This window comes from Panthera onca, chromosome E3 (genome assembly GCF_046562875.1).
Source record: "Panthera onca isolate mPanOnc1 chromosome E3, mPanOnc1 haplotype 2, whole genome shotgun sequence".
NCBI lineage: Eukaryota > Metazoa > Chordata > Mammalia > Carnivora > Felidae > Panthera > Panthera onca.
The window spans coordinates 27,937,141-27,963,429 of NC_138354.1; the positions used below are offsets into that span (position 1 = coordinate 27,937,141).

At 49.3% G+C, this 26,289-nt stretch overlaps 1 protein-coding gene across 1 annotated transcript in view; it reads right to left on the bottom strand.

Moving 5' to 3' along the window:
- The window catches only part of XYLT1 (xylosyltransferase 1), a 309,894-nt gene that overhangs the window by 123,644 nt on the left and 159,961 nt on the right, over positions 1 to 26,289 (bottom strand). The window contains exon 3 of the mRNA XM_060648611.3: positions 14,972 to 15,479. Within this exon, the coding sequence (XP_060504594.2) occupies positions 14,972 to 15,479 (508 nt within the window). The remainder of the gene's footprint in view (positions 1 to 14,971; positions 15,480 to 26,289) is intronic.

A 26,289-nucleotide genomic window follows, 5' to 3' on the forward strand; every position in this document is an offset into this window, starting at 1 on the left:
ATCAACAGACACTTGGCTTGCTTCTACTTTCTGGCTCTTGTGAATATGGCTGCTGTCAACATGGATACACAAACATCTTGAGATCTGCTTACTCTTCTCCTGGATGTTTACCCAGAACAGAAGGACTCACTTCCATCAAGGACCTCTACAGTACACCGCACACATGGTCATTCGGTCCTCACAAGAACCGTACAAAGGCAGAAGCGTGATTATCATGACGGTGACCATACAGTTAACTGCCCACACTGGGAAACTCCTAAGAGGAAAAGCGGTGCTATTTGTAATTATATCAGGGACCATAGTCAGAAATGGGGACATCCCGGGCAAAATGGGATGTCAATCATCAGAGGTAAAGTCACTTGCTCAGGTGGTGGTGAGTGGCCAGCCAAAATTCAAACCCAAGCGGACTAAAACTGAACACAATTCCACGTACATCACACACCACCCGGCAGCAGTCAGCGATCAGTAGGTGGTGTTTAATGGTTACTGACTCTTCAGACTGGGAAGGGGGACTTTCATGGGGTGAGGGATCAGCGGGGCTGAGAAAGACACGGCGGTAAGGTGGATGCGTTCCATGCCCAGGAATGAGACTGGGGATACGCACATCCATGCTGAACGGGAACTGGCCACACAGAGGAGAAAAAAGCGCCCAAAGGAAAACACATGAGCCTGCCTCAGACACATCGCCCTGGCTCACAGGAGAGCAGGGTTTCTCAAACGAGACACTTACAGACATCCTGGACTGGAAAGTGCTTGCGCGGCCCCTTCTATGCTTTGTGGGATGTTCGGCAGCATCCGTGGTCTGTACCCACTGGATGCCAGTAGCATCCCCTGCCGTTTATGATAACTTGTGTCTGCAGACATGACCCACTGTCCCCTGGGAAAGAGCACAATCACCCCCATTCAGAACCAATGACCTGGAGAAAGGGCAGAATTGGGAGGCACAGGTATTCTCCAGGTCAGTGCTACTCAAGGTGTGGTTCTGAAGAAGCAACAGTTTTTAGAAAGGCAACTTCCTGGGGCCCCCATACACCCGGATCAGCATCTCTGGGGGCGGGCCGGGGAATCTGTGTTTTAAGGAGCTGCACTCTGTGACCCAGTATCCATGGTTGTGGAAATGACTTGCTGGGGTCTCAGAGGCTGAGGAAGTAGAGTTGTTACTAATCTGAAGTCTGACAAAAGCTCCTGGGAAGGAAGCCGACCCCTCTAGGAGGATGAAGATGTTCTGGAAACTTGTAACATTCTGTTCGTGACTAATACAGCATAGAACATCCTGCTGTAGCTGGTACAGCATTTGTGCAAAAACAGTTTGGGGTACTTACCAAAATTTCAAGCAGACAAGCCTTCTAACCTACCAATTGCATTTCTCAGGATGATTCTAACAGCCAGTCTCAACTCAAGGTGCCCAAGAGAATTGAAATTAAGCTCTAATATCCTGGAGGCAGCCATCATAAGCAGCAAATTAACTTTTTTCCAATGCGTCTAGAATGGTACTAATTATGCACCATTTGGGGGAAAAACGAAAAAAGACCCATTCGGTATAGCAAAAATGTGGCAACAATGTATATGTCCACCGTGAGGGAAATGGCTAGTTCAACTAAGGCGTGGCTATACTCCAGAGTAACCACCAGCCATTACAAAGAATTATACAGACAGTAAGAGACAGTGGGAAAATAAACATTATATTTGGGTGGGGGGGGGGGGGGGAGGAATTACATAGGCCTCTATCTCCTGACAGGGATACAGGTCTCAGAACAAGACACTTGTCTAAATTAAAAAACCAGCTCCAGAACTATGTATCCATTTCATATAGTTTCTGAGTTTTCCCAGCCCAAACCAGATTCTCTATTTTTGCAAGTTCCAGATCTCCACCTTCGTTTCTTACCACTGATACCCTCTCCTCAGCACAGAACAAACTCTACTTTTGCATCTGTTGAACTTAAAGATCTCAACGAACACAACAACGTGCTTGCACTCCCTTCTCAGAGGGGCCTGGTCAAGCTCAATTTTCCCTTGATCTGCCGTGCTGTTTTTTGAAATAACGAGAACATATATTCTCCCACTTGAGTAATTCAAGAAATTACAACAAACACGCTTTCTGCATTATTTGAGCAAGCTTTAAAAATTAAAAAAAAAAAAAAAATCTGCTTTCCCTCTCATTGCCATGTCTTCTGACCATGTTTCTCTCCGGCTGCTGGAAACACCCCTAGAGACAGGCTCCTGGCAGCCTCCTGCTTACTCAGACAGGCTTCTTGCTCTCACCGCACCACGCTCGGAGGTGAGCTATTAATTTGCACTTGTGGCTTATCCTTGCTTCTGATTTAGGGCAACATAAACCCTCCTCAAAATTTCGAGGAATAAATTAGTTTACTAATTTCACCATTAAGAGTTTATCAAAGCGAGCACCGTTCCCTAATCCATCACCATTTTCCATGTTTATCTCCTATCCAATTTTTACCACAGGGTTCTATACACATCAATTTGCCTGATGCTTTTCCTACATATGTTTTAAATTACTTTATCATTGTATAAATTTCACAGCCATTAAAAGGCTCTAATACCAGAATGGCTGACATGGTGTTAAAAATTGGATTCAATTCCACGGGGTAATAAATTGTGACCTAAATCCAATCTCTCATGGGTGACTGAAGGATACAATGAAAAATTATTGCTTTGTCATTTTTACACTAACACAAATATACCACGGCCACTAGAAGCCGGTTGAGAAATAGCAAGCAACCTTGGCTGGCTATTTTTCACCCCGGAAAGCTTCGCGGGCAAATCCTGCGGGTCTTGGATGGAATCAGCCACCACCAGAACCAGGTGAATTACCCGACTGCATGCATCTCTTTGCAACAGACAGGTTGCAGCTCGGGGACGAAGTTAAACCGCACAAGGCTCCCTTCTAAGGGCAGGTGCTTAGACCGGCAGCGCAGCAGAGTGGTTACGCCTTTGCCTCTGGAGCTGAAGTCTCTGAGCTCAGAGACTGGCTCCGCCACTGAGGAGATGGTATGATTTTAAACAGATTTCCTCCCTCTCTGTGTGTCAATTTCCTGGACTACAGAGCTGTTCCAAGAACAAATGATTCAATATGGCTAAAATGCTTTGGATAGTCCCTGGCATTTAGCAATCCCTAGGTAATGGTTAGGCATCATTATTTAAGAACAGATTCTTGTACAGAGACCTCAGTGCCCTGTTCCTTTTGGCTGCAGAGAAGGAGAGTAACGAACAGCGAGAGAAAGGTGTTAACATTTCCTCTGCCTCTCCCTTTATCTCTGGAGGAATTGGATTAGTCATTCGACATATTCCAAATGCACATGTACTAAAGGTACCACATAGTAGAGAAGCTAAAACACAGGTTTTGAAGTCAGGCAGAATGGAGTTTGAACCCAGTGTTTGCCACTTGCAAGTGTCACACTGGGCAAGCCAGCTGACCTCACCAAGCCTCAGTTTCCCCAGGTATAAAATGGGGAGAGGGAACGCACTCTTCTCCAGGGCTGTGGGGAAGGCTCTATGAGATGCATGCAAAGTGTTTTCCTGTGTGCCTGGCACTTAGCAAGTGGCTAGTTTGTTGGTTTTTTAAAATTTTTTTTTAAGTTCATTTATTTTTCACAGAGAGAGATAGAGAGACAGAGCATGGGTGGGGGAGCGGCAGAGAGAGAGAGAGGGAGACACAGAATCGGAAGCAGGCTCCAGGCTCTGAGCTGTCAGCACAGAGCCCGACGCGGGGCTTGAACTCACGGATCACGAGATCATGACCTGAGCCGAAGTCGGACGGTCCACCGACTGAGCCACCCAGGTGCCCCAGCAACTGGCTAATTTTTTTTTAAGTTTATTTATTTTGAGAGAGAGTGTGCAAGCAGAGTAGGGGCAGAGAGAGAGAGAGAGAGAGAGAGGAGAGAAAGAATCCCAAGCAAGGCTCTACACTGCCAGCACGGAGTCCAACATGGGGCTCGAACTCACGAACCGCGAGATCATTGCCTGAGCTGAAATCAAGGGTTGGGTGCTTAACCGACTGAGCCACCCAGGCGCTCCAATCGCACTCAGCAAGTGCCTAAGACATAAGCACTCACACATCCCAGGCTCTGCAAGGGCTGGCAACCCAACAGGACACACACACAGATGAGATTTGGCCTTCAGCTAAGTGAGGACCACAGAAGATTCCAGCATAACATGTGTTCCAGTGGGGACCAGAAACATGATTGGGGGAACACAGTCTGGGCACCTCATGGAAACTTGGGGAGGGAATCACAGGAGACTTCCAGAAGAAAGCGGTATTTGAAGGAACTCCTTACCCTTACCTGCCAAAAACTTTGAGAGAAGAGCAAAATCAACCTGGTTGTGTTGGTTTGTGTAAAAGGGAGGGACCAGCTTGGATACAACTTTCATCCACAGGCATGGGCTCTCTCTTTCTGCACTAGGTCAGTGCTTTCTGGGCCCCAGCTGGCTGACACACAGCCAGCTTCACCCAAGGGAAGAAACGGCGCAGAAGGCCAGAATGCTGCCCTCTGAACTGCTATTCTCTGGCTCATCCCGGGGCGGTTTCAGAGCAAGATACTCCCAGAAGCTGAGAAAAGGATCATAAACTGCCTTGCTGTGGAAGCAGGTCCACCCTGCCCACCCTGGAGGCTTCCAGAACACTCACCATCCGCTGCTGATTTCTAATGGGTGCTTGGTAAGCATCTGCTGGCTGAAGAGAGGGAATAACTAACCTGAAAGACAGTACCTCATTCAGCAATCCAAAGAGGCGGTGGGGGCGGGGGGCATCTAACAACCCACCGCATAGGTAAGGAGCGAGGCTTACGGAAGACAGATGTGCTGTCAGAGGCGGTTACTGCTGAGGCAGTGGGAGCAGGGGCTGCCTTTCAAATCTTTCAGGTCAGTCCGGTTCAGATCCTTTCCATAACTGTGCCTTAGCTGCTGAGATCGAAGCAGCCCAGAGCACAGGGCCCGCGTGAATCTGTGTCCCATGCTGGGACGCTACTGCAGGGAGAAGTTCCCTCTGTGCCTTGCGTGTCATGAGAAACAACGGTGCCACAGGAGGTGAGGTCCCCCAGGAGCGGGCAGCCTGAGCCCAGGGCTAAGAGTGTGGGTCAGTCCCCAAAGGCAGAAGGAACACAGTTCTCTGGAGAGAGGATGCGGCACCTGTCCTCTGTCTCGCCTTCCAGAACCTTGCCTGTCTTTGGGGCTGATCTTCCCCTGGCTGTTGCACGACTTCACTTTGCCCCTCAGAGACACGTTTCCGTTTCATTCTTCTTCACTTAAGGTAAAGACGGGAATCATCTAACCCAGACATTTTGGGAATTAACACCTGGCTGGGAAGATGACAGACTGACCCTCCTGCTCAAACTCAGAGCTCCCTGGGGAGCAGCACTGTTAGTTCCTCAACCTCCCTACAGCCTCCTCCTGCCTCAGGGCCTTTGCACACAAGGCACCCTAGGCCCGGAATGTTCCCCCTCCCACCTTTCCCCTAGTTAACTCCTCCCACACTTCAACTCTCAGCCCAACTGACCTGCCACCACATGACTCTGCAGAAATGATGGTCCCTGTTGCGATTTTTTATTCTTGCGATCTGATTCATGGATGTACCCTCCCACCTTTCACAGGCTACAAGCTCCATGAAGACAGGGATTCTGTCTCTTTTCCCTCCAAGTGAATCTCCCCAAATCTAGTGCCCAGCACAGTGGACGCTTGATAAACAGCTGTTGAATGAAAGGCCTCGGTATATCCCAAAACTAGAAACTGTTCCTTTTGGGGTTTGCTCCTAATCTTAGCATGTTCTTCCACAATGAGACCAAACCCATGTCTGACCACCTTTTGTCCACTGCTTTCTGGAAGTCATTCAGGGATAGCCTCTCTGGCTTCCTGGATCTTTTCCCTCTCTCCACGCATATGGCAGTTTGCCGTTACCCTGTGTCTCTCCGTTCCTTGTCTGCCCGCCACCCCCACCCCAGGACTGTGAGCTCCGTAAGGTGGGATCTCCTCTCGTTTACTGCATCCCAGTACTTAGCACCATGCTGGGTGTGGGGTAACTTCTCGAAATGAATCCGTTCACTAGGTGGACCAAAAGAAACATATTTAAGAATGCTAAGGGGAAGAACGCTGATTATCTTCAGGACCAATTTCCAAGAACATCTCTGGGGTTCTCCTAAATTCTCAGTGAGCTGCAAGAAAGCAAGAGGATGGAGTTTCAGGGGTTCATTCGCTCATCGAGCAACAGGTAATTCCTGTATGTCCAGCATGGTGTCAGGTGCTAGGAGACTCCATGATTCTGCTCCAACGTGTCAAAAGGGGAATGTGCCAAGTGTGGAACCTGAATTATTAGCAATCCCAAGTGGCCTGCAACATTCCTGGTGACAGAGACTGGCCCACCAGTGTCTCCACGTGCTATGTGCGGGAGGGAGGGGCAGTGCTAACAGGAGGGTGGTCTGAGGCGTAGGCATCTCTGATCTCCATCCAGGGCTGGGCCAACATCCAGAAACTCAGGACAGTCACTGCGTTCCCAGCCTCCCTCTAGCCTCAAATGAAAGGGAAGCCGATTAGCTCTCCACCAAGCTGCTCCAAGCAGTGGTCCACAAATGTGGGTTATAAACACGCATCCAATACCGTCTATAGGTGTCATTGTGTGCACACAAGAATGGGGAAAAAATATCCATCGAACCCTGATCCTATGGTCTCAAATATGCTCTTTCCGCGGCTGTGGTTTGCAGCTTCTCTCTGCACCTAAACCTTCCAGCTTGGCTTTCAGGCATGGCAGTTAGGGAACAAACATACCCTAATGACAAGTTTTAAAGTGAGTGGCAAAACTGTACAGCTGGCAGAATGTTCCTGGGGGAAGAAGAGGAGGTGGGCGGGAGGTGAAGGGGCCATTTATGATATTTCCCGTAACTACATATTTAGCTTTCTAAAAAGCCTTGTGGGTGGCAGCTGGCTTTCTTTATGATTCCAAGACTGGGACAGTGGTGGGGAATTAACACCACAGTGCTTGAGAAGGACAAGGCATTGCGGGATTGGCCTATTGGAACTCACCTCCCAGTGTGGGGGGTGGGGTGGGTCTTGAGGGACTGTGGGCCACCACTGCCTGGCACACAGTAGGAGTTCAATAAATTTCTTTGCTGAAAGATCAGGCTTGAGTGGTCATTGTGTTTTGAGGCCAGAGCACCAACTGACAGTCACCCCCAGCTGGTCCACTGGCCAATCCCAATAGCTCCTGCCTGCTAGCAAATCCTCTACTGACCCCAGTAAGAACCTCTCCACAACTGCTCTGTTTTGACTCCTTCCTTAAAAGACAATCAGATCAGAAGTGAGATTCTTGCCAACTGGTGCAGCCACTCTACAGTATGGAGGCTCCTCAAACAGTTAAAAATAGAACTACCCTATGACCCAGCTATTCCACTACTAGGTATTTATCCAAAGGATACAAAAATTCTGATTCAAAGGGACACACGCACCTCTGTGTTTACAGCATCACTATTGACAATAGCCAAAGTATGGGAAGAGCCCAAATGTCCATCCACTGATGAATGGATAAAGAAGATACGGTATATATATATATATATATATATATATATATATATATATATATACATATATATGTGTATATATATATATATACACGTATATACGTGTATATATATATATATGTATGTATATATATATAATGGAGTATTACTTGGCAATCAAAAAGAATGCAATCTTGCCATTTGCAACTACCTGGATGGAATTAGAGGACATTATGCTAATCGAAATAAGTCCATCAGAGAAAGACAAACACCTTATGACTTCACTCATATGTGGAATTTAAGAAACAGCACAGATGAACATAGGGGAAGGGAAGAAAAAAAAGATAAAAACAGAAAGGAAGGAAAATTGTAAGAGACTCAAATATAGAGAACAAATTGAAGGTTGGTGGAGGGGAGGTGGGTGGGAGATGGGCATTACAGAGGACACTTGGTGGAATGAGCACTGAGCACTATACGTAAGGGACGAATCACTAAGATCTACTCCTGAAACCAATGCTACACTATATGTTAACATGAATTTAAATTAAAAAAAAAAAAAAGTGACATTATTGAATCATAGGGTAGTTCTATTTTTTTTAAGTTTATTTATTTTGAGAGACACAGAGAGTGAGAGTGGGGGAGGGGCAGAGAGAACCCCAAGCCGGCTCTGCACTGTCATCGCAGAGCCCAATGAGGGGCTCGAACTCATGAACCGCGAGATCATGATGCGAGCCAAAATCCAGAGTTGGATGCTTAACCGTCTATTTTAATTTCTTGAAAACCTCCATAGTACCTCCCATAGTGCCTGCACCATTTTGCATTCCCGCCAACAGTACACAAAGGTTCCAATTTCTCCACATCCTCGCCAACACTGTCTTCTGTTTTGTTTTGTTTTTGGTAATGGCCCTCCAAATGTGTGGAGGTGTTATCTTACTGGGCGTTTATTCAGAGTTGAAATCAGGGTCTCAAAGAGATATGGGCATGCCCACGTTCATTGCAGCAATATTCGCAACAGCTGGGATGCGGAAATAAACGAAAGTCCACTGACGGAGGAAGGGATTAAAAACTGTGGCATATACTTAACAATGGAATACTGTTCAGCCTTCAAAAGGAAGGAAAAATCCTGCCATGTCCAACAGCACGGATGCACCCAGAGGCCACTATGCTGAGCAAACTACGCCAGTCACAGAAAACAAACATGGAACGATGGCACTTAAATGAGGCATCTAAAAGTCAAACTCATAGAAACAGTGTAGAATGGTGGCCACCAGTGCTTGGGAGGGCAGGGAAGGGGCTTCAGTGGGTGTAAAGTTTCAGTTGAGTAAGATTAGGTCTAAGATCTTTCGTACAACATGGCACCCACGTGTACTGATACTGCATTGTACCCTTAATTTGTGAAGAGTGTGGATCTCACGTTAAGTATTCTTATCATAAAATAAAACAAAGTCCTTTAGTAGCATAAAATTGGGGCGTCTGGGTGGCTCAGTTGGTTAAGCGTCCAATTTTGGCCCAGGTCATGATCTCGCAGTTCATGGGTTCGGGGACTGCGTGGGCTTTTGTGCTGACAGTTCAGAGCCTGGAGCCTGCTTGGGATTCTCTGTCTCCCTCTCTCTCTGCCCCTCCCCTGCTTGTGCTCTCTCAAAAATAAACAAACATTAAAAAAAATTTTAAGTAGCATAAAGTTAAAAAAAAAAAAAGTGAAGTAAGATCATGTTAGAAATGTTCAGTTCTACCATCGGCTCCCATGTCACTAAAAACGACATGTGAAAACTCCCTGCCATGGCCTGTCCTACCCCTGGGGCCGACCCCTTGTCCCTCCGCCCTTGCCACCTGCCCTGCCTAGCCACACTGACCTGGCTGCTTCTACAGGCCAGGCCGTCTGCCAGGACTGTTCCTCTCCCCTGTGGCACTGCCCTCACTTGCTGCTCAGAGAGGCCTCTGTGATCAACTAACTCGAGTGTCCCCATCCTGTCCTCTCTGCTTTGTCTTCACGGCTTCATTACACCAGACGGCAGGCCCTAGACCCACTGGCTCACTTGCCACCTATGGCCTCTCCTTTTAGGGCAGAAGCTCCGTGAAGGGGGCGCTATCTCCTGGCACACCTCTCAGAGTCACTGTCCATCTTAGGTCAGGGGACTCGGTGGCGCGAGCTGTGCCAGTCGAGACCCCGCAGGAACAACGCATTCTCTGCATTTGCTCACTGCTATGGGTCAGGTCCTGGAACAAAGGTCGGCCGACTATAGCCCCTGGCTGCCTATTTCGGTACAGCCTTCAAGCTAACAAGACTTTTTGGTACATTTTTAAATGGTTGAAAGATAATCAAAAGAATAACATTTTATGACACATGAAAATTTTATGAAATTCACATTTTGGTGACCATCAGCGAAATTTCATTGGAACGCAGCCAGCTGGTCATTTATTGATCTATTGACTCTTCCACGCAGAATCGAGTGGTTGTGACAGAGACCATATGGCCTGCAAAGCCTCATATTTACAATCTGGCCCTCAATAAACAACACTTGCAGAGGACTGGCTTTCAACACTGCCTACTGGGTGCCCCGTAAGTGAGGGCTGATGATGTTCTCTGGACTCCGCACGGTCTCTTTCCCTCCATGAGAAGCCCAAGAAGCACCTCCGGGACCCGGTTTTTCTGATCCCAGGGAACCACCCCTGAAATACCTCCTCTCTCCTGGGCTTTGTGCCTTCTTCAACAGGAGCCCCGGAAGGGTCTGACTGGGGCCTCTGCAAATCTGGCCTTTTGAAAACCAAATCAGCCCCGGCCACTTAGCCAGACTGCAGGAGATCTATGCAGTCCTGGGATATGTGGTGCCTTTTAACCTTCCACAGCTGTTCTCTCATTTCCTCATCGTGATGGATACCGCAAAAATCCTGGGCGGGGGTGGGGGGGTGTCAGGGTCTCTGGCTGACAGGTGGGGAAACTGAGGCACGGGCCCCAGGGCACTCAGACTGGCCAAACTGACATCCACATGTCCGTCTTCCTCCCGTGCCAGTCTGCCAACCATGCTTTCTAGAAGCCAGCTATGCGTGCTGTGTAGTCATCCCACTGCCCCCGGGATGCAGAGAGATGGACAGCAGACAGCCCTCCTGCAGCTGGCTGTGCCATCTGCCACTCTGAAGCAGGCAGCCGGCTACCGCCGTCCAGAAGCCCATGTGTCCAGAGCCTCTGGCCTCCCGTAAAGGCTGATGGGTAAAGACCATTGTCAGCTCCCTGAACGGTTGCCTTTCTATCGGAAACCCCCTTTCTGTCCATCTCTAGCCCTCACACTCGAGCCAGCTTCCCCCGTCAGGTGCAAATGCTCGCAGCCCCGCGGCTGGTCAGCTGACTGCAAAGGACTAGCCCACTGCCTGTCACTCACCAGGGAACTGCCCTGTCACCCAGGGGCTCAGGCCCAAGTTCCTGGTCCGGTGGCAGCCCACCCTACCTCCCAGCTGAGAGCTTTCTCTGGAAACGTCTCACATCTTCCCCAGCTTATTCTCCACCCAAACGTGCAGGCTGCAGAAGGCAAAGGCCTTTGGAAGCACGGCTCCACTGGCTTTACCTAGCACTGCAGAGAATGCATGCGGGACAGACCTGGGTGACTGGGGTGGGGGATGGCGGTCCTTCCTCGGAGCATTTTAACTCCAGATGGAGGGAGGCTAGAGGCCTATGAGGCCTTTGGAGGGGGCTTCCTGGTATTTAATTGTTCTAATTGTAATGAGGCATTAAAACCTGCATTACCTAGCACCTGGCACCAGAGTGCCAGCTACAGGTTGAAGAGTCTTTATCAAGGAAGCCATTTGTTAGAAAAACTACCTCTGCCCTTCCCCAGGGTCAGTGTCTCTCCTGTGGTCAGGGCTTCCCGGGGAGATGTGGTCCAGGAAGACTTCCCTGAGGAGGTGGCATTTGGGCTGAGATCTGGAGGTGGGGGGAGGGGTGGTAGCCAGACAAGGTGGGGTGCCACAGGAAGTCAGCATTGAGGAGGCCTTCTATTCGCTCCATTTCTCAATGCTCCCTTCATTTATACCACTGCCAACAGCCTATCCCCCGTCCACGCCAAGCATTTTATACGCATGCTCCCACTGCAGCCGGCAATCCTTATGAGGATAGCGTAGGAGTCTTTGTGCCCATCTTACAGATGAGGAAGTTGAGGCACCGAGAGGTTAGGGTCTCACACACCTAGTAAAGGCACAACCGCAATTCAAAACCCTGTGGCTGGAGAAAATCTCTTTTTCCAGCCCAGGCCACCCTTAGCCTTCCATCTGACATGGTTTCATCTCCATCAAACAGTAGGAGGTCCAGCTGAAGGGACAGGGAGCCCAGCCAATTGTGGGGGCTGCCTGGCTGCAGAAGGGGTTCGGGCGGGTGGCCTGGCGGCTGCAGTGAGAGACCACCACGGGATGATCTCCCACCATCCAGGCATCCCCCTCTTGGAGGCTGTGAGCGGACAGATCTCTCGGTGGCTGTGAGCAGATGGCGTAGGGATCTCTCCTCTGCATGGGGACATGCGCTGCCATGCCAGGTGCTGCCTCCAGGAGGCGGAGCCAAGTGGTTAATTCACAAAGGCAAGGAACGGCCCCAAAGATAGCAAACCCGCTCCTGGGGTTCTAGACTCTTCCTTTTCCTTGAGTGCTGCTAGAGTCAAAGGGCCGGGATGGGGGCAGGGGGCGCGAGGAGCAGAAGCCATTTACAAAGTTGACATTCAAACCCCATTTCCTTTCCTCTGGGTTTTTCAGACACCCCCCCCCCCCAAAGAACTGCTTCCCTAATTATATCCAACTTCCGGCACCATATTGGCTGAAGTCTGGGTGATATGGAGTTCGGCAACATGACAAACCCCGTGCATACATCCGTGTGTGCACATATGTGTATTTACACACATATTACATCTCCCTGCCCTCCTACCTCCATTTCCTCATGTAGCAGGAAATAAAAGGGCCATAGGCTGAAGCTCAAATCCCTCCTAAGCAGAGGGAAATCCGGGTGTCATGGTTTCCAGAAAGGGAATACGATCTCCGTATGGGGTGTAATTACATCTTAGCTTTCTGCAGAAGAATAGTTTATGGCTTAAATGCTATTAATTGTAAGCCGTTTTGTTCCACGGGAAGTTGTTCATTGATAACTACCCAATTAGGGTTATTTTGCAATTAGTCTATTCACAGTAAATTTATTGCAAAAGGGGAGGCTGTGGTGCAGCAAATTAATGCATTGCCGGGCTGGGTGTGCAATGGCTCTTAAATGCCAATCTTATTAACCAGCTCAGAGGTCCCGGGAGGGTGTGCCATGTTGGCTGACGCAGTGGAGTCCACGGGAAACCCCCGGGAAACACGCTGCCCAACCACCCTGGGGGTGTCTCAGCACAGGGTGGGAGCCCCTGGCCTCCACTGGCCACTTCGGCTCTCTTGTTTCCCCATTACCGCCCTCCCTGCTCCTTGCAAGGGCTACTGAGCATTGAGAAATACCACCTCCAGGCTGCAGGCATCCTCAAGGTCCGACGGTGTGAGCTAAAGTGAAACCTTCTGCCTCCTGACGAGGGAAAGGCTCTTCGACCCGAGTTCCAATCCCAGCTCGACTAGCCACACACCTCTCACCACGTCCTAAACATCTTTCAGGAGCAATTTCCTCATCGATACAAAGGGCTGATAGCAGACCTGCCTTCCAGGGCTGTTGTGAGGAATCAATGACATAAGGCACAAAGCGGGTGGAAAATACTACTACGTGAGATTAGGATCTAGCAGGGGTACGCACACTACGGCCCACAGGCCAAAGCCTGCCCACCGCTTGCTTTTGTACACTGAGTCTTCTTGGAACATAACTAAGTGCTCTGTGCACATATCGCTCACGGCTCCTTTTGCGCCACAACAGCAGAGTCGGGTAGTTGGCACAGAGACTGTATGCCCGCAAAGCCTCAACTGTTTTCTCTCTGGCCCTTTGCAGAAACAGAGGGTTGGCCCCTGGTAGAAGAAGTACCCGGAATTATTTTCACCGAAGGGCATTCAACTCAGGCCTCCGACACTTCTCTGCTGAGTCACGTGCCGGTAAACAAAAGATTCTGGAAACTTCTTCCTCCACTCATTCATCCCTACACCCTATCAGCCAAGTGCCATCAGGAATATAAATGCACACCGCATGGACAGCTCAGACTAGCGTTGAAATCCAAGGGAGAAATGAACCTTTTCTTTTTAAATCTTTCCATTTAAAAGAGAGTAGAGTCCACATACACGTTCACAACTGAAAACTCAAAAAAATACAGATAAAACATTGAGGACGAATCCAAGGTTGTCTGCACCCTGCACAAAGGGGAACCAACACTTAAGGGGTTTGTTGCATATCCCTTCACACCTCTTACACACATGGCTCCTGTCTATCTGACCTGAATCCTAAAAAGTGGAAAAAAAAATTAGGCTCACGACAGGGCTAACATCACAGGATGGTAGATGAGATGAGCTAACATGAGCTAACAGAATGCTAAGTGCCTCGTGCAGTGCCTGGCACATAGCGAGCACTCCCTAACTGCCTGTCCCTTGCAGGCACTGGAGGAAGTAATACACACCAAGAAACACATGAGATCTGGTCAAGGGCATGAGGTCAGGTGCAGAAATACAATGAGTAACACTTCACACCTTCTGAACCATCCCCCACACCCTGCTGTGCTTATGAACACCTGTTATAGCCCCAACCTCTCCCTGTATCACAGCAAGACATCTGATTTGTCACTGGCCATCAGCACATAGAAGAGTCCCCAGTACAGGGTGGGAAGTGGGGAGAGACAGATGGTGGGAAGGAGAGAGGAAGGAATTTTAGATAGAGAAAACAGGAAGGTTGTTTTTGCAGAACCTCCAAAGTCAATGTAACCAATTAGAAACCTTTCAAATCATATTCAATTACAGTAATATTTGTGTCAATCTTAATCCCAATAGTCTGTGGAGAGAGAAAACGAACCCTACGGAATGTGATCACCTCGGATTCCACATCAGCCCTGATTTTGTGTCTTTTACCCATTGCCATAATGACGATTGGCTAAAGCTATAACCAAACGTAACTTGATTTTTCCAAAGCTTTTCTTATATAAAACTTCAGAATTCAAACACTCCCAGAAGAAAATATCTTTTGTGTTGATCAGGGGTTTGGAAAATAGGGTGGTCCTGGGGAGCCGGGGAGGCTCAGTCGGTTAAGCATCCGACTTCAGTTCAGGTCATGATCTCGCGGTTTATGGGTTCAAGCCCCACATCAGGCTCTGTGCTGTGACAGCTCAGAGCCTGGAGCCTGCTTCCGGTTCTGTGTCTCCCTCTCTTTCTGACCCTCCCCCACTCATGCTCTGTTTCTGTCTCTCTCTCAAAACTAAACAAATGTTAAAAAAAAAAATAAGAAAAACAGGGCAAAATAGGGCGCTCCTTCTCAGAAGGTCTGAGAAATGGGAGCAGAACGGCACTGAGCAGGAGGATGAGTCGGAGCCAGGGCTCGAGCTTACCTTCCAGGGGGCAGAACCGAGTCACCTTCTTGGGCATCAGCAGCCCGAGCTTGTGGCGGCAGTAGGTTTCCCCGATCTCCTGGCGGCAGTGCTTGGACTTGGCACGGGACAGGGCAGAGATGGCCTCCTTGCCCGAGATGTCACACTTGGGGGGCTGGTCATACTTGATCTCAGGGGAGCTGCCCCCGCTTTTCCTGCTGTGGGGCTGTCTTGGGACATCCTTCCCACGGCTCCCGTTCACGGCGGCTTTCTCACCAGGAGGCAGCACCTCGTTGGTGCCCTTGCCCGGGAACGGATGCCCCATCCCCTTCTCCTCCTCCAGCTTCCTCTTCAAGAGCTCCTTCTGTCTACTCGGGGCCTTCTTTGCCAGCTCAGGCTGGTGCTTTTGCTTTTGAGTCCTAGGGGCAAAGTTGCTGTTGTCCACATTCTCAAAATCTTTGGGGACGGAGTTCTCATTGTTGCTGTCTGTTCGCACTTTCTCTTTTGGCCGGTGAGAAAAGTAGCCGTCCTGGAGAAGACGGGAGGAAACACAGAGGAGAAATGTCACTGAGCGGTCGTGCCAAGTAGGTTGGCCCCTGGAGAGTGGGGCACATAGGTTTGGAGGTCTGGGCCCCAGTTTCGTGTGATACCTTCCCTATGGGCTTAACCTAAGGTAGACTTTGCTCTCCGGACCTAAGTTTCCCCATCTGGAAATAGAAGGATGTTCCAACTAGGGACCAAGACTTTGAAAAATCTAAATGCTATGTCCATGGACCCCAATGCTTTGTAACTAACCACGCCTCCCTTTCAAGTAAGTTTCCTTAATTGTTTCTGCCCCTGGATCCTGGATATTCTGTTCTAGTTTCCTGTTTACCTTCTAGCAGAGAGTGCTGTGATGGTTTATTTAAGGGCTGGGAATGTCATAAGAAAGTTATAAGGGGAGAAAATATAGGCAGGATATTATATATAATCTACTTCCTTTGGACATGCTCAGAGGTCTACACCCATACGAGAAATGAGGTGGAGCCAGAGTGAACTCTGAGGGAGAGACGTCCTGGCTGTTTTGGAGGAAAAGCACCTGTTGCATTATGATCTTTACAATGAATCCCGGGCGGGGAGGCAAACCTGTAACACTCTTGTGTTTGGGCTCGACTCCTGATGTTTGTACCTGGAGCAGAACTGATTAAGTCACCGGGTGTCAGGAGAAAGGCCAAGAGTCCTTCTGGAGACCATGCCTGCTAGGAATCTTTCCAGGAAGGCCCCCAACTCAGCTTCTCCATGCCTAGGCGGGCCCTGGCCGTTTTGAGCTCATAGCAAATGTACCATTCAACGAACACCTTGCATCATTTCCAAAACAAGTTGCTTCTGCATAGAGCCCATTACCAAGGCCTTAACCTGAAAAGAGTACCCACTGTTCTAAAGCTAGACCCAGAGGGGACCTCTAGAGCCACAGACGATGCTAGTTGGCTCCATAAATCTACCCCCGTTGCTATAGAAACACAATGGCCATCAGTAGCAATTCTGAGGGAAGAATCCCCTTCGGTTTTCCTAAATGTGCCTGTTAACAGTTGCCAGGGAAGAAGATGGTCAAACAAAATGGCAGAGGCGGGGCTGGGGCCTGTGAGTGGGCTGAAGTTCTCCACGCAGCTCCTACTCTAGCAGGTGGGCAAACTGTGGCCCCCGGGGGCCTAATCCTGAGTGCCATCCACTTCTGTAAATAAAGTTTTATTGAAAAACAGCCACCACTGTTGGCTTATGTACTGTCTATGACTGCTTTCCCGCTCCAACACCAGAAGTGATGGTTGCAATACGATCCCTCTGGCCTGCCTAAATATTTCTATCTGGCCTTTTAAGAAAAAGTAGGCAGACACCGGCTCTCCAGGAGTATGGGCTCAGGAGGTTCCTCTTCCCCTGGGCTTGGTTTACATCCCTGTGCCCACTGTTCCCACGTGGCCTAGTAATGGTCTGGAAAAGAAGTCACATATGGCTGCCTCCTTGTTGCCTTTGCCCCATCTCTCCAGGATCCAGCACCAATTTCTCCGGAACATCACTAGTCTTCTCATTTTGCATGTGAGGGAACTGACCGTTCGTGAGCTTGCCCAACGTACCCCAGCTGGTTGGTGGTGAAGCTGGGATTAGGCTGCAGGCCCCATGGCCTGGGTTACCAATTCCCCTACCCACTTGCAAGAAGCTATAGAGCCCTGTGGACCCTCATCACTCCAGGTCCTTGGGCACTGCAGCCTGACCTCCGACCACAGGGTCCCTTCCCATCCACTCCAGCCCAGCTACGTGGATCTGGAATACGCATGCCACCTCCAAGGAGCCATCTCAAGTCTGGCCAGTGGCTCATCAGGATGCAAGCAGTCACACAGAAAGAGGGACGGTAAGTAGGGCCACAAGGCAGCAAGAGCCAGGAGGTAAAGGAGTAGGAAGGAGGAAGCAGCCACCAAGAAGGGAGAGCGGAGTCTGTACTGGGTCCCAGCACAGCTGCTGGTGATACACAAGTCTTCTATCCTGGTCCGTGAAGGGCAAAGTGTCAGCTCTGACCCCTGCTTCCAGCCCTTCTTCCCTCCCCACACTTCTTCCAAGAAATCACCCTTGCTGAGACACCACACCTCTGTTCTTATAACCTAAGTGAACCCCCCTGATGTTGGTCTTTTCCCTTCTTCCTGTCCAGAGGCCCTCACAGAAACCCAAGCAGCCTCTCAGCCACATTCTTGAGCACTTTCCACAAGTCACACACCACAGACTCAGTGGCTCACAGGTATCACTTCCTGGATGCAGTCACCCCGTAAGCATTACTGTCCTTGCCACTTGACACAAAGAGAAGCCGAGGCCTGTCGCTCTAACCTTCCTGAGCACATACCAGGTGCCACGCACCAAACTAAGTCCTGACATGTGGGGTGCCACTCAACCTTCAAAAACAACTTCCAAGGCAGGTACTGCGCTTCTCCCATCTTACAAAAGATGGGGGGGAGAGCTCGAGGATGCTCAGTGGCCTGCCCAAAGTCAACTGGGGTAGGAAGTGAGATCGCACAGGTCTGCTTCTACAATTTGCTACGGTGCACCGCCCCTTCTGTTTGGCTGGGAGGTAAACTGAGGAGGAGTGAGCTCCCCCTTGTCTACTGCGGGGAGTGGAGGGGCGGTTTCCCTCTTTGTTCATCTTAGCCCAGGCTGGAATGGAAATGGGTCTTGGGAGGCTGGTTTTCCAATAAGGCTCTTGACAAACACTTCAGTTCTTTTTCATCTCAGCACACGGTAGGGCTGTACTCCCCATACCCTGCAAATCAGGCACAGCCAAGCAACATGCTGTGGCCAAGACAAGCGAAAGGAATCAGGGCACGGTTTGCCACATTCCCCTTTCCTCCATAGCATCCCACCACACTCCTGATGGTGAAGGTCCGGCATCCCCAAGTGAGCATAGTGTGGAGCGGGGACCAACTCTCATAACTCTTGTGCTGTTTCCCTCACTGACTCATGGGGATCTTTGTTACGGCAGCAGAGTAACTCATCCTGACTGATACAGGAGCCAACCTGGGCTGCTTTCTTCCTCCGAGCGGTCCTCAGATTCAGGAGTCAGTTTTGGGGTGCCTTTTTTCGTTTGGTTTTGCCTCTGACAGAAAATCAGTTCGATGACTACTGCTGTCTGAAAACATGAATTTCAGTTCTGACCCCAAGCTCGTTTTCTAGGAGTTAACAAGAAGGTGGGAGTAAGCGGAAGAGTCTCTGTCTTTGCAGCAATGTGTATCCTCTCTTATCACACACAGCCCAAGTGTTATTCTGGGGTTGCTCTCTTTCCTCATTAAGGGAGGATCACAAGTCTGAGCAGAAAACCTCCATAAGCCACCGATTTCAAAAGCTCTCGTTCTCTCTCACTTTCTGGAAGAACTTCTCCAGACAAAACCAGACACAGGAAACACTGCAATCAATGAAGCTAATCTGACCATCGGAGAACATCTGATTCCTCCAGTTAATTTGTGATATCAGGGCCAGGCGCCACCATCAATTCTAATATAACTCCTGATTAATGCGTCATCTACTCAGAGAGGCCCCCACAATGGGAATGGTTGGCTCTGTGTCTCCCTGTGGCCTTCCGCCTGGCCCCAGACGCTCCACAGCTGCCAAAGGAAATCAAAAGATTCCAGGGCAAGAGGAAAGGGAAAGATTTGTCTTCTGGAATCAAGAGTTCAAAGATACTAGACAGCTTCCAGAAAGGTCAGTGAGGGGCACATTCAATGACAACCAGGCGTCATTCAGAGGTCTGAGATCTCCTGGCTCATGGAGTCACCTCTGCTTTCTACAGTAGCTGATGAATTCTCCCTTGGCTTGTACCCACTCTGTTCTTTTTAAAATTTTATTGTGGTATGAATACTTAACATAGGATCTACTCTCTTAACCCATTTTTAAGCGCATGATGCTATATTGCTACCTATAGGTGTAATGTTGTACAAAACATCTCTAGAATGTATTCATCGTGCGTAATTGAGACTTTATGCCACTTGATTAGCAATTCCCCATTTCTGGCTCCCCCAGCTCCTGTCAACCACCATTTTATGGATTCGCTGAGTGTGACTATTTTAGCTGTCTCGCCTAAGTGGGCTCATGCAGTATTTGTATTTCTGTGATTAGCTTTATTTCATCTTGCATTGTCTTCCAGGTCCATCCATGGTATTGCATATGGCAGGATTTCCTTCTCTTTTTTTAAAAAAATATGTTTGAGGGGGGAGGGGACATGTATGAGCAGGGGAGGGGCAGAGAGAGAGGGACAGAGAGAATCCTAAGCAGGCTTTGCACTGTCAGCGCAGATCCTGATGTGGGGCTCGATCCCAGGGACCATGAGATTGTGACCTGAGCTGAAATCAAGAGTTGGATGCTTAACCGACTGAGCCCTCCCAGGCACCCCAGGATTTCCTTCTTTCTTAAGGCCAAATAATGTTCCACTGAATGTACACACCACATTTTCTCTATCCATCCCTCTATGGACGTGAGATACTGCCTGACCTTCCCAGTAACTCTTCACCTGCACACCAAGGGTCAACAGCTCTCTGCTCTGCTCTTCTTTCCCCAGAGAATCAAGACCCAGACATCCAAATCCAGGTCCTCTTCCCTACGAAAACCAACCGTGGGAGGTTTCTAGGCAGATACAAGCAAGATAACCGTCCTGTCCTCAGCACTCACATCCCCTCCTACCGTGGCCCTTTATACACCTTGTGTCCTGAATCCTCTCAAACACCCACGGAAGCAGGCAGGAGTAGTCCTAATTGAGGGAAGGACATGAAGGCAGAGGGAGGTTAAACAACCTGACCAAGGTCATGCTGCTAGAAATGAAGTGACTCAAACTCCCTGTGCCTCAGTCACCTCATCTTGAAAACGGGAATGATGACAGTACTTACCTCATGGGAATTTTAGTGAGGATGAATGTTATGTAAAACTTCCAGAATGTGCCTGCCACCCAAAGCAGGAAGAAGAATAACCACTGAATCCAGATTAGGTTTGCTACCAATGAGCACTGGGCCTCAACCATCTCACCCCTGACGGTCTCTGCCTGCAGGACAGATTGGTTATTATTTTCTCATTAGGATCAACTAGCTGTGTCCCCTTTATTCTTAACCAATTCAACACTCTCACCTTGAGTTATTTATGCAAATGCAACCCTTTGACTTATTTTATTTTAATGTACTTATTACAATGATTGTACATTCAAATGTTTGCTTGAGAGCTCCAAAACTCTAATTGCTCTGCTGATGCCTTACGTCTAGGCTGCCGCTAGAATCCATTTTTATTCTAGAGAAATAATTAAATGCAATAATGTCCTCTATTCTTATTCAACCTTGGGCACGTGTGGAGCCAATTTCAATCAGGGAGAAATATGCTAAACCCAGTATGGCTCCGAGAGGCAGGTTATGTGACCTGGACTTCTGTTCGGAGGTGAATTAAGGATCCATGTCTGTTTCTCCTTGGTTTTCCCATGTTCCGATTTCCGAGTGGGTCTCTCCTCACCCCATTGACTGAACCTGGGCCCCTTGTTTCTGCTTTAAGGAGGTGGAGGGGGGTGGCTGTGTTTGTTTTACAACTACCCGCTCACTGATACACCATAGCTCTTATTTTTTGTAGAGAAAGAACACTGGACAGGGCGGGAGAAGACCCGGGTGGCCGTCTTGCTTTGGAGACAGTCCAATTTTCTCATCTGTAAAATGACAGGTCCTGTATACGCGTTCCTCAGCGTTCTCTGAATCAGCCACCAATCAACACGACTGACTCACAAAGTTCTGTCATTCCAGCTCAATGAGAAGTCATTCGTGGACTGTATGAGATCAGGGACTGAGAAAGAGATGGATACTCCCAAGGGCATCATGTCTCCCTCCTGACTCATTCTTGATTATTGTGTCCAGGGACCCTTGGATCTGGGAGACATCATTTCACCTCTCTGTGCCTCAGTTCCCTCATCCGACCCAGGGGGGCTGAGGCTGGCACTGTCCTCCCAGGAACCAAATTGATGAAACACAGAACACAGGGCTCGACACATGCCATGTGCCGACGAAACATGCCATCTATTAGAAAATACACATATGGCACTTACATGTCCGAAGCTCTATCCCAAGCCCCTCTGCACGTACCAGTTCCCGTAATCCTCGTGATGACCCTATCAAGAAGATGCTCCATTTCTCTCCCTGTGTTTTGGATGGGAGCACTAAGGTTCAGGGATGTTACGTGTCTGAATCTAGATCTAGGAAGGGGAGGAGCCAGGATTTGAACCCAGGTAGTCAGGGTCCAGTGGTCATGCCCGCCAAAACCACACTGCCTCTCAGCAGCTATTAGGAGTAGAGATGATGTCAGAGGGACAAGCTGTCCGACCCGCTTGCTCATCACGACCAGTTTATGGCTTTCTTTTGTGCCATGTAGACGCAGAGCCAGATGACTGGTGGTTTGCTGTTGAACCCAGTGTCTGAGGCTTCATTCCCATCACCAGGGTGACCAAGGCCACTGGGAGGGCCACTGGGGGAGAAGCCCACACCTGCTTCCAAAAGGACCTCAATGCCAGGGTAGATGAATGGTGGAGGGGCAGTGTGCATGGTCGTACCCAATTCGAATACGCAATTACCCAGGCTGCCAATGCAAATAGACCTAACCCAGGCCTCTCGCCCAAGCTCGTTGGCATACACTGCACATGGCTTGGCTGGCCAGTACTGAGAAGCCCGTGGGCCATGATGGGCATGGGCAGGCCCTTCTTTAACAGAACCCTAAATAATAAGCCTGGTGCGAATTCAGTTCAGCGAATTGAGTTATGTTAACAGGAAACACAGCATGGGATAAGGAAGGAGGGCACTGGATGGATGGAGCTGGCTTGGAATCCAGCCCTCACCCCTTAACCCCAGGAGAGGCCAAGATTTACCCCTCAGAGCCTTAATTTTCTGATTTACAAAAAAGGGGGTAAGAGGACCTACTTTGCAACGGTGAGACAGAAAGTAACATGGCACACTGATATTTAATTCTATTTAACAAAAGAGTATTTAGCATGGTGCTTGATATATATTCAGCACTTAGTAAGTTGCAGCAGGAGGACATTTTTAGCTGGTACCTCGCTGTCATTTAATGAGCAAGCCCTAAGTCTTGGGTAAAGACAGTGACGTGAGGCATAGTGCATTCAGATCTGACCTCTGCCATTTGCTCAGCGGGTGGCTCTGGGCACAACACTGTGTGACCTTCACTTTCCCTGTCTGTAAAATGGACCTAACTAGCACCTCCCTCATGCAGGCCTCTCTGAGAGTTAAGAGAGTTAATATACGTCATGCATTTAGCAATAAGGCCGAGAGCTTAAGAAGTATTACCTATAGGGGCGCCTGGGTGGCGCAGTCGGTTAAGCGTCCGACTTCAGCCAGGTCACGATCTCGCGGTCCGTGAGTTCGAGCCCCGCGTCAGGCTCTGGGCTGATGGCTCGGAGCCTGGAGCCTGTTTCCGATTCTGTGTCTCCCTCTCTCTCTGCCCCTCCCCCGTTCATGCTATGTCTCTCTCTGTCCCAAAAATAAATAAAAAACGTTGAAAAAAAAAATTTAAAAAAAAAAAAAAAAAAAAAAAAGAAGTATTACCTATAATTCATTACAATGGAGTCGACGCTTACAATGGTGGTCTAACGTGGTGGTTCTCAAAGTGTGGTCTGGGGATTCCTGTGGGTCCCTGAGACCCTTCTGAGTCATCTCTAGGTCCTTATTTCCATCAAAATACAAAGACATCCTGTTCCCTTTTTCTCTCATTCTCTCACAAGCACATAGTGGAATTTTCCAGAGGCCACACGAGGTGTGAAATCACAGCAGATTGAAAGCTGGAGCAAATGTGAGAATCCAGCAGACATCAGAGATTTGCAAAAATGCAAAACAATGCCCCTTTTCACAAAATGTGTTTTTGTTGTGGAAAACATACCTATTTTTCAGACTTGTGCAGTCTGTATGTTTACTTGTGCAGACATGTTATGGGGGGTCATTGGCATTTTAAGTAAACTAGTAAACATTTTAAGAGTGCCTTAGTTTAAATATCAATATACAGGGAATAATTGATAATCTATAAAATCTATGTAAACCAAAGCTCTCTGAGAGTCTACAACGTTTTGAAAATATATGGGGGTCCTCAGACCAACAAGTTTGAGAATGCTGGGGTAATACATACTTGCGATTCTAAATATCTCTCATGACTGAAATTAAAGGCGTAGGACTTTTTTCAGTTCCGTTGTTTCCCTATATGCCAAGCCTTTGGATTTATACTTTACTTACACACACGATAAATACACATAAGATAGAAATCTAGGTCAAGTGGAAACAGGGTGCTGTTAAATACTTTTAGAGGGAGAGAGGCAGCAGGAATCCAAATCCCTGAAGCCCCAGAACTATCTTCTGGGAAGGAAAGCAACCTGCTGAGAAAGATTTCTCCTTGACCAAATTCTAGTCGGCTTCCTGTGAGCCCCTTCTCAACTAGGCCTCAACCTTGGCCTATAAAGCCTGGAACCAGCAGTGACACAGTTTCTGACAGCTCAAGGCCACATTCTGAGGATGATACCCTCTCCCTCCCCCTTTGTCGTGCCTACCTGAGAAAACTCAGGGCTGCCAGAAGCATTTAGTTGGTTCTAGCCAACCCCTGAAGACAGGGTTCCTGTGTCCCGGCCTCCTTGGGAGGGTAGGAGCAAACCTGGACACATGCCAGTTAGCAAACCCAGGTGGGTTTCATATAGACTGATTCCCTCTTTCTGCTCTTTGCTGTTTTTCCCTTCCCTGACTTCACTGAGCCCCTCCCCCCACCCCACCCCTGGCTGTGAACCCTCCCCCCAGCATTCCTTCATTCTCCCCTTAAATTTTTTTAATGTTTATTTACTTTTGAGAAAGAGAGAGAGAGAGAGAGAGAGAGAGAGAGAGAGAGAGAGAGAGCGAGCGCCTGTGAGTGGCAGATGGGCTGAGAGGGAGACCAGAATCCAAAGCAGGCTCCAAGATCTGAGTTGTCAGCACAGAACCCAATGCAGGGCTCAAAACCAGGAACTGTGAGATCGTGACCTGAGCTGAAGTCAGATGCTTAAAAGACTGAGCCACCCAGGCTCCCCACATTCTCCTTTTAAAATGCCCAGTCACCTCTGTAGCATTCGAGGTGCAGTCCGGTTCACGCTCGACTCCTTACCCTACTGTCACAGTATTATTACCAATTAAAATCTGTCCTCATGGCTTTGTCTACCGCGGATACTGCCCAAGGCACACGGCCTGGACCTCAACCCTGTATGCAATACCTCATCCAGCGAGGACTGGACTCCAGTACGGGAGTCCAGCAGAAGCGTGCTCAGAGCCCAACACAAGCTGGGCCCACAAGCTTCTTCCAGTTCCACCAGGCATCGGAACGGGCAGTGGTGGCTGGGGAAGATCTGAACCTACCTCTTCTGGCTATTTGTGTGTCGGACAGTATGAGACCCAGACGTGTAGGCAGAAAGATGGAGGAGTAGGAAATGATGGCAGAGGTGGGGCAGGACCAGAGGAAGAGGGAGGCAGTGCAGCAAACAGGGGCAGGCTAACAGGGACCACCTGTGATGACACACCAGGCACCGCGCTACGCACTCCCCTTGGGACAGCCTATCCCTTCCTCCAAACAGGCCCAGCAAGTACGTCAGGGGTCAGCCCCCTACAACGCATCTGTCTCTGAAGCTCTACTGGGTCACAGCCACGCCTGCCAGAGGCAGAATGGCCCGCAAAAGCTGAAATCCAGCCTTTGTAGACAAAGTGGGCACTGCTTCAAATAAGGAAACCGAGGCCAGGCCAAGCTTGCTCACGGTCATTTGGAGACTTAGGGTGGGGCTAGATGCCAGAGATAAGGTGAGGGTAGCAAATCAGCTGCAAGGACAGAGGGGAAGGTGAGAAGAGCTTTCTAGGAATGACTACTACCACCACTAGTTTGAAACAAAACGCCCAACACACAGCAGGGGTCTCTGCAGGGAGGCCTCATAACTGTGAAAGCAAAGAAATGGTCTCTAAGGTTGGCCCCTTCCGGAATGTCGTTTGAACCTGAGTTTGCCTGCAATTACAACTTTCCATCAATTCATACTGAAGGCCACAATACCCAAAGGTGGAAAGGCAAAGAAGGAAAGAAGATACGACAGAGAGAGAGAGAGAGAGAGAGAGAGAGAGAGAGAGAGAGAGAGAGGGAAGGAGCAACCCAGTCTTGGGTCAATGATCAAGCCTTCTGGGCACCTCTACGACAGTTTCCCAGCGATGACAGTGCTGCCATGTGGGCCAGCTGACACTGTTGTGGGGGCGATCTTGTGCACCGTAGGATATTTAGCAGCAGCTGTGACCTACCCATTAGGTGCCACTGAGACCCCTTGTGAAAACCAAAAATGTCTCTAGACTTTGGCAAATGTCCCCCGGGAGGCAAAATCACCCCCTGTGGAAAAGCCTGGCTCTGGGGGCACGTTCTGTGGCAGCTGATGCTAGTGGGCCTCAGCTGCTCACACCCTGTCCCCGTCCAGGAACAGCAGCACCTCGCGAAGAGACAGGTTGTCCGAACAGGAGAGCTAAGCCAGGAGGAAAGGGCCTGAGTTAACGAGGCAAAGGCACTCAAGGTCGGGGGGTGGGGGTGGGGGTGGGGGGGGCGGTGTGACAGCCAGGCGGGAGGTGGTCAGGAGAAGTAACAGGTGCATGACAGAGACTGGGATGAGGGTTAGGGTCCCCAGCTGGGCAAGGAGTAGCCTCGAGGAGGGGAGGGGCAGTCATTCAGAGTGTGGATAGTCCCTGAGTGATGGCACATGCCTTCACTTAAGCCAGAGGTCACTACAGGGTGCCCACAGGTTCCATTAAATGCACAGATGCTTGGTT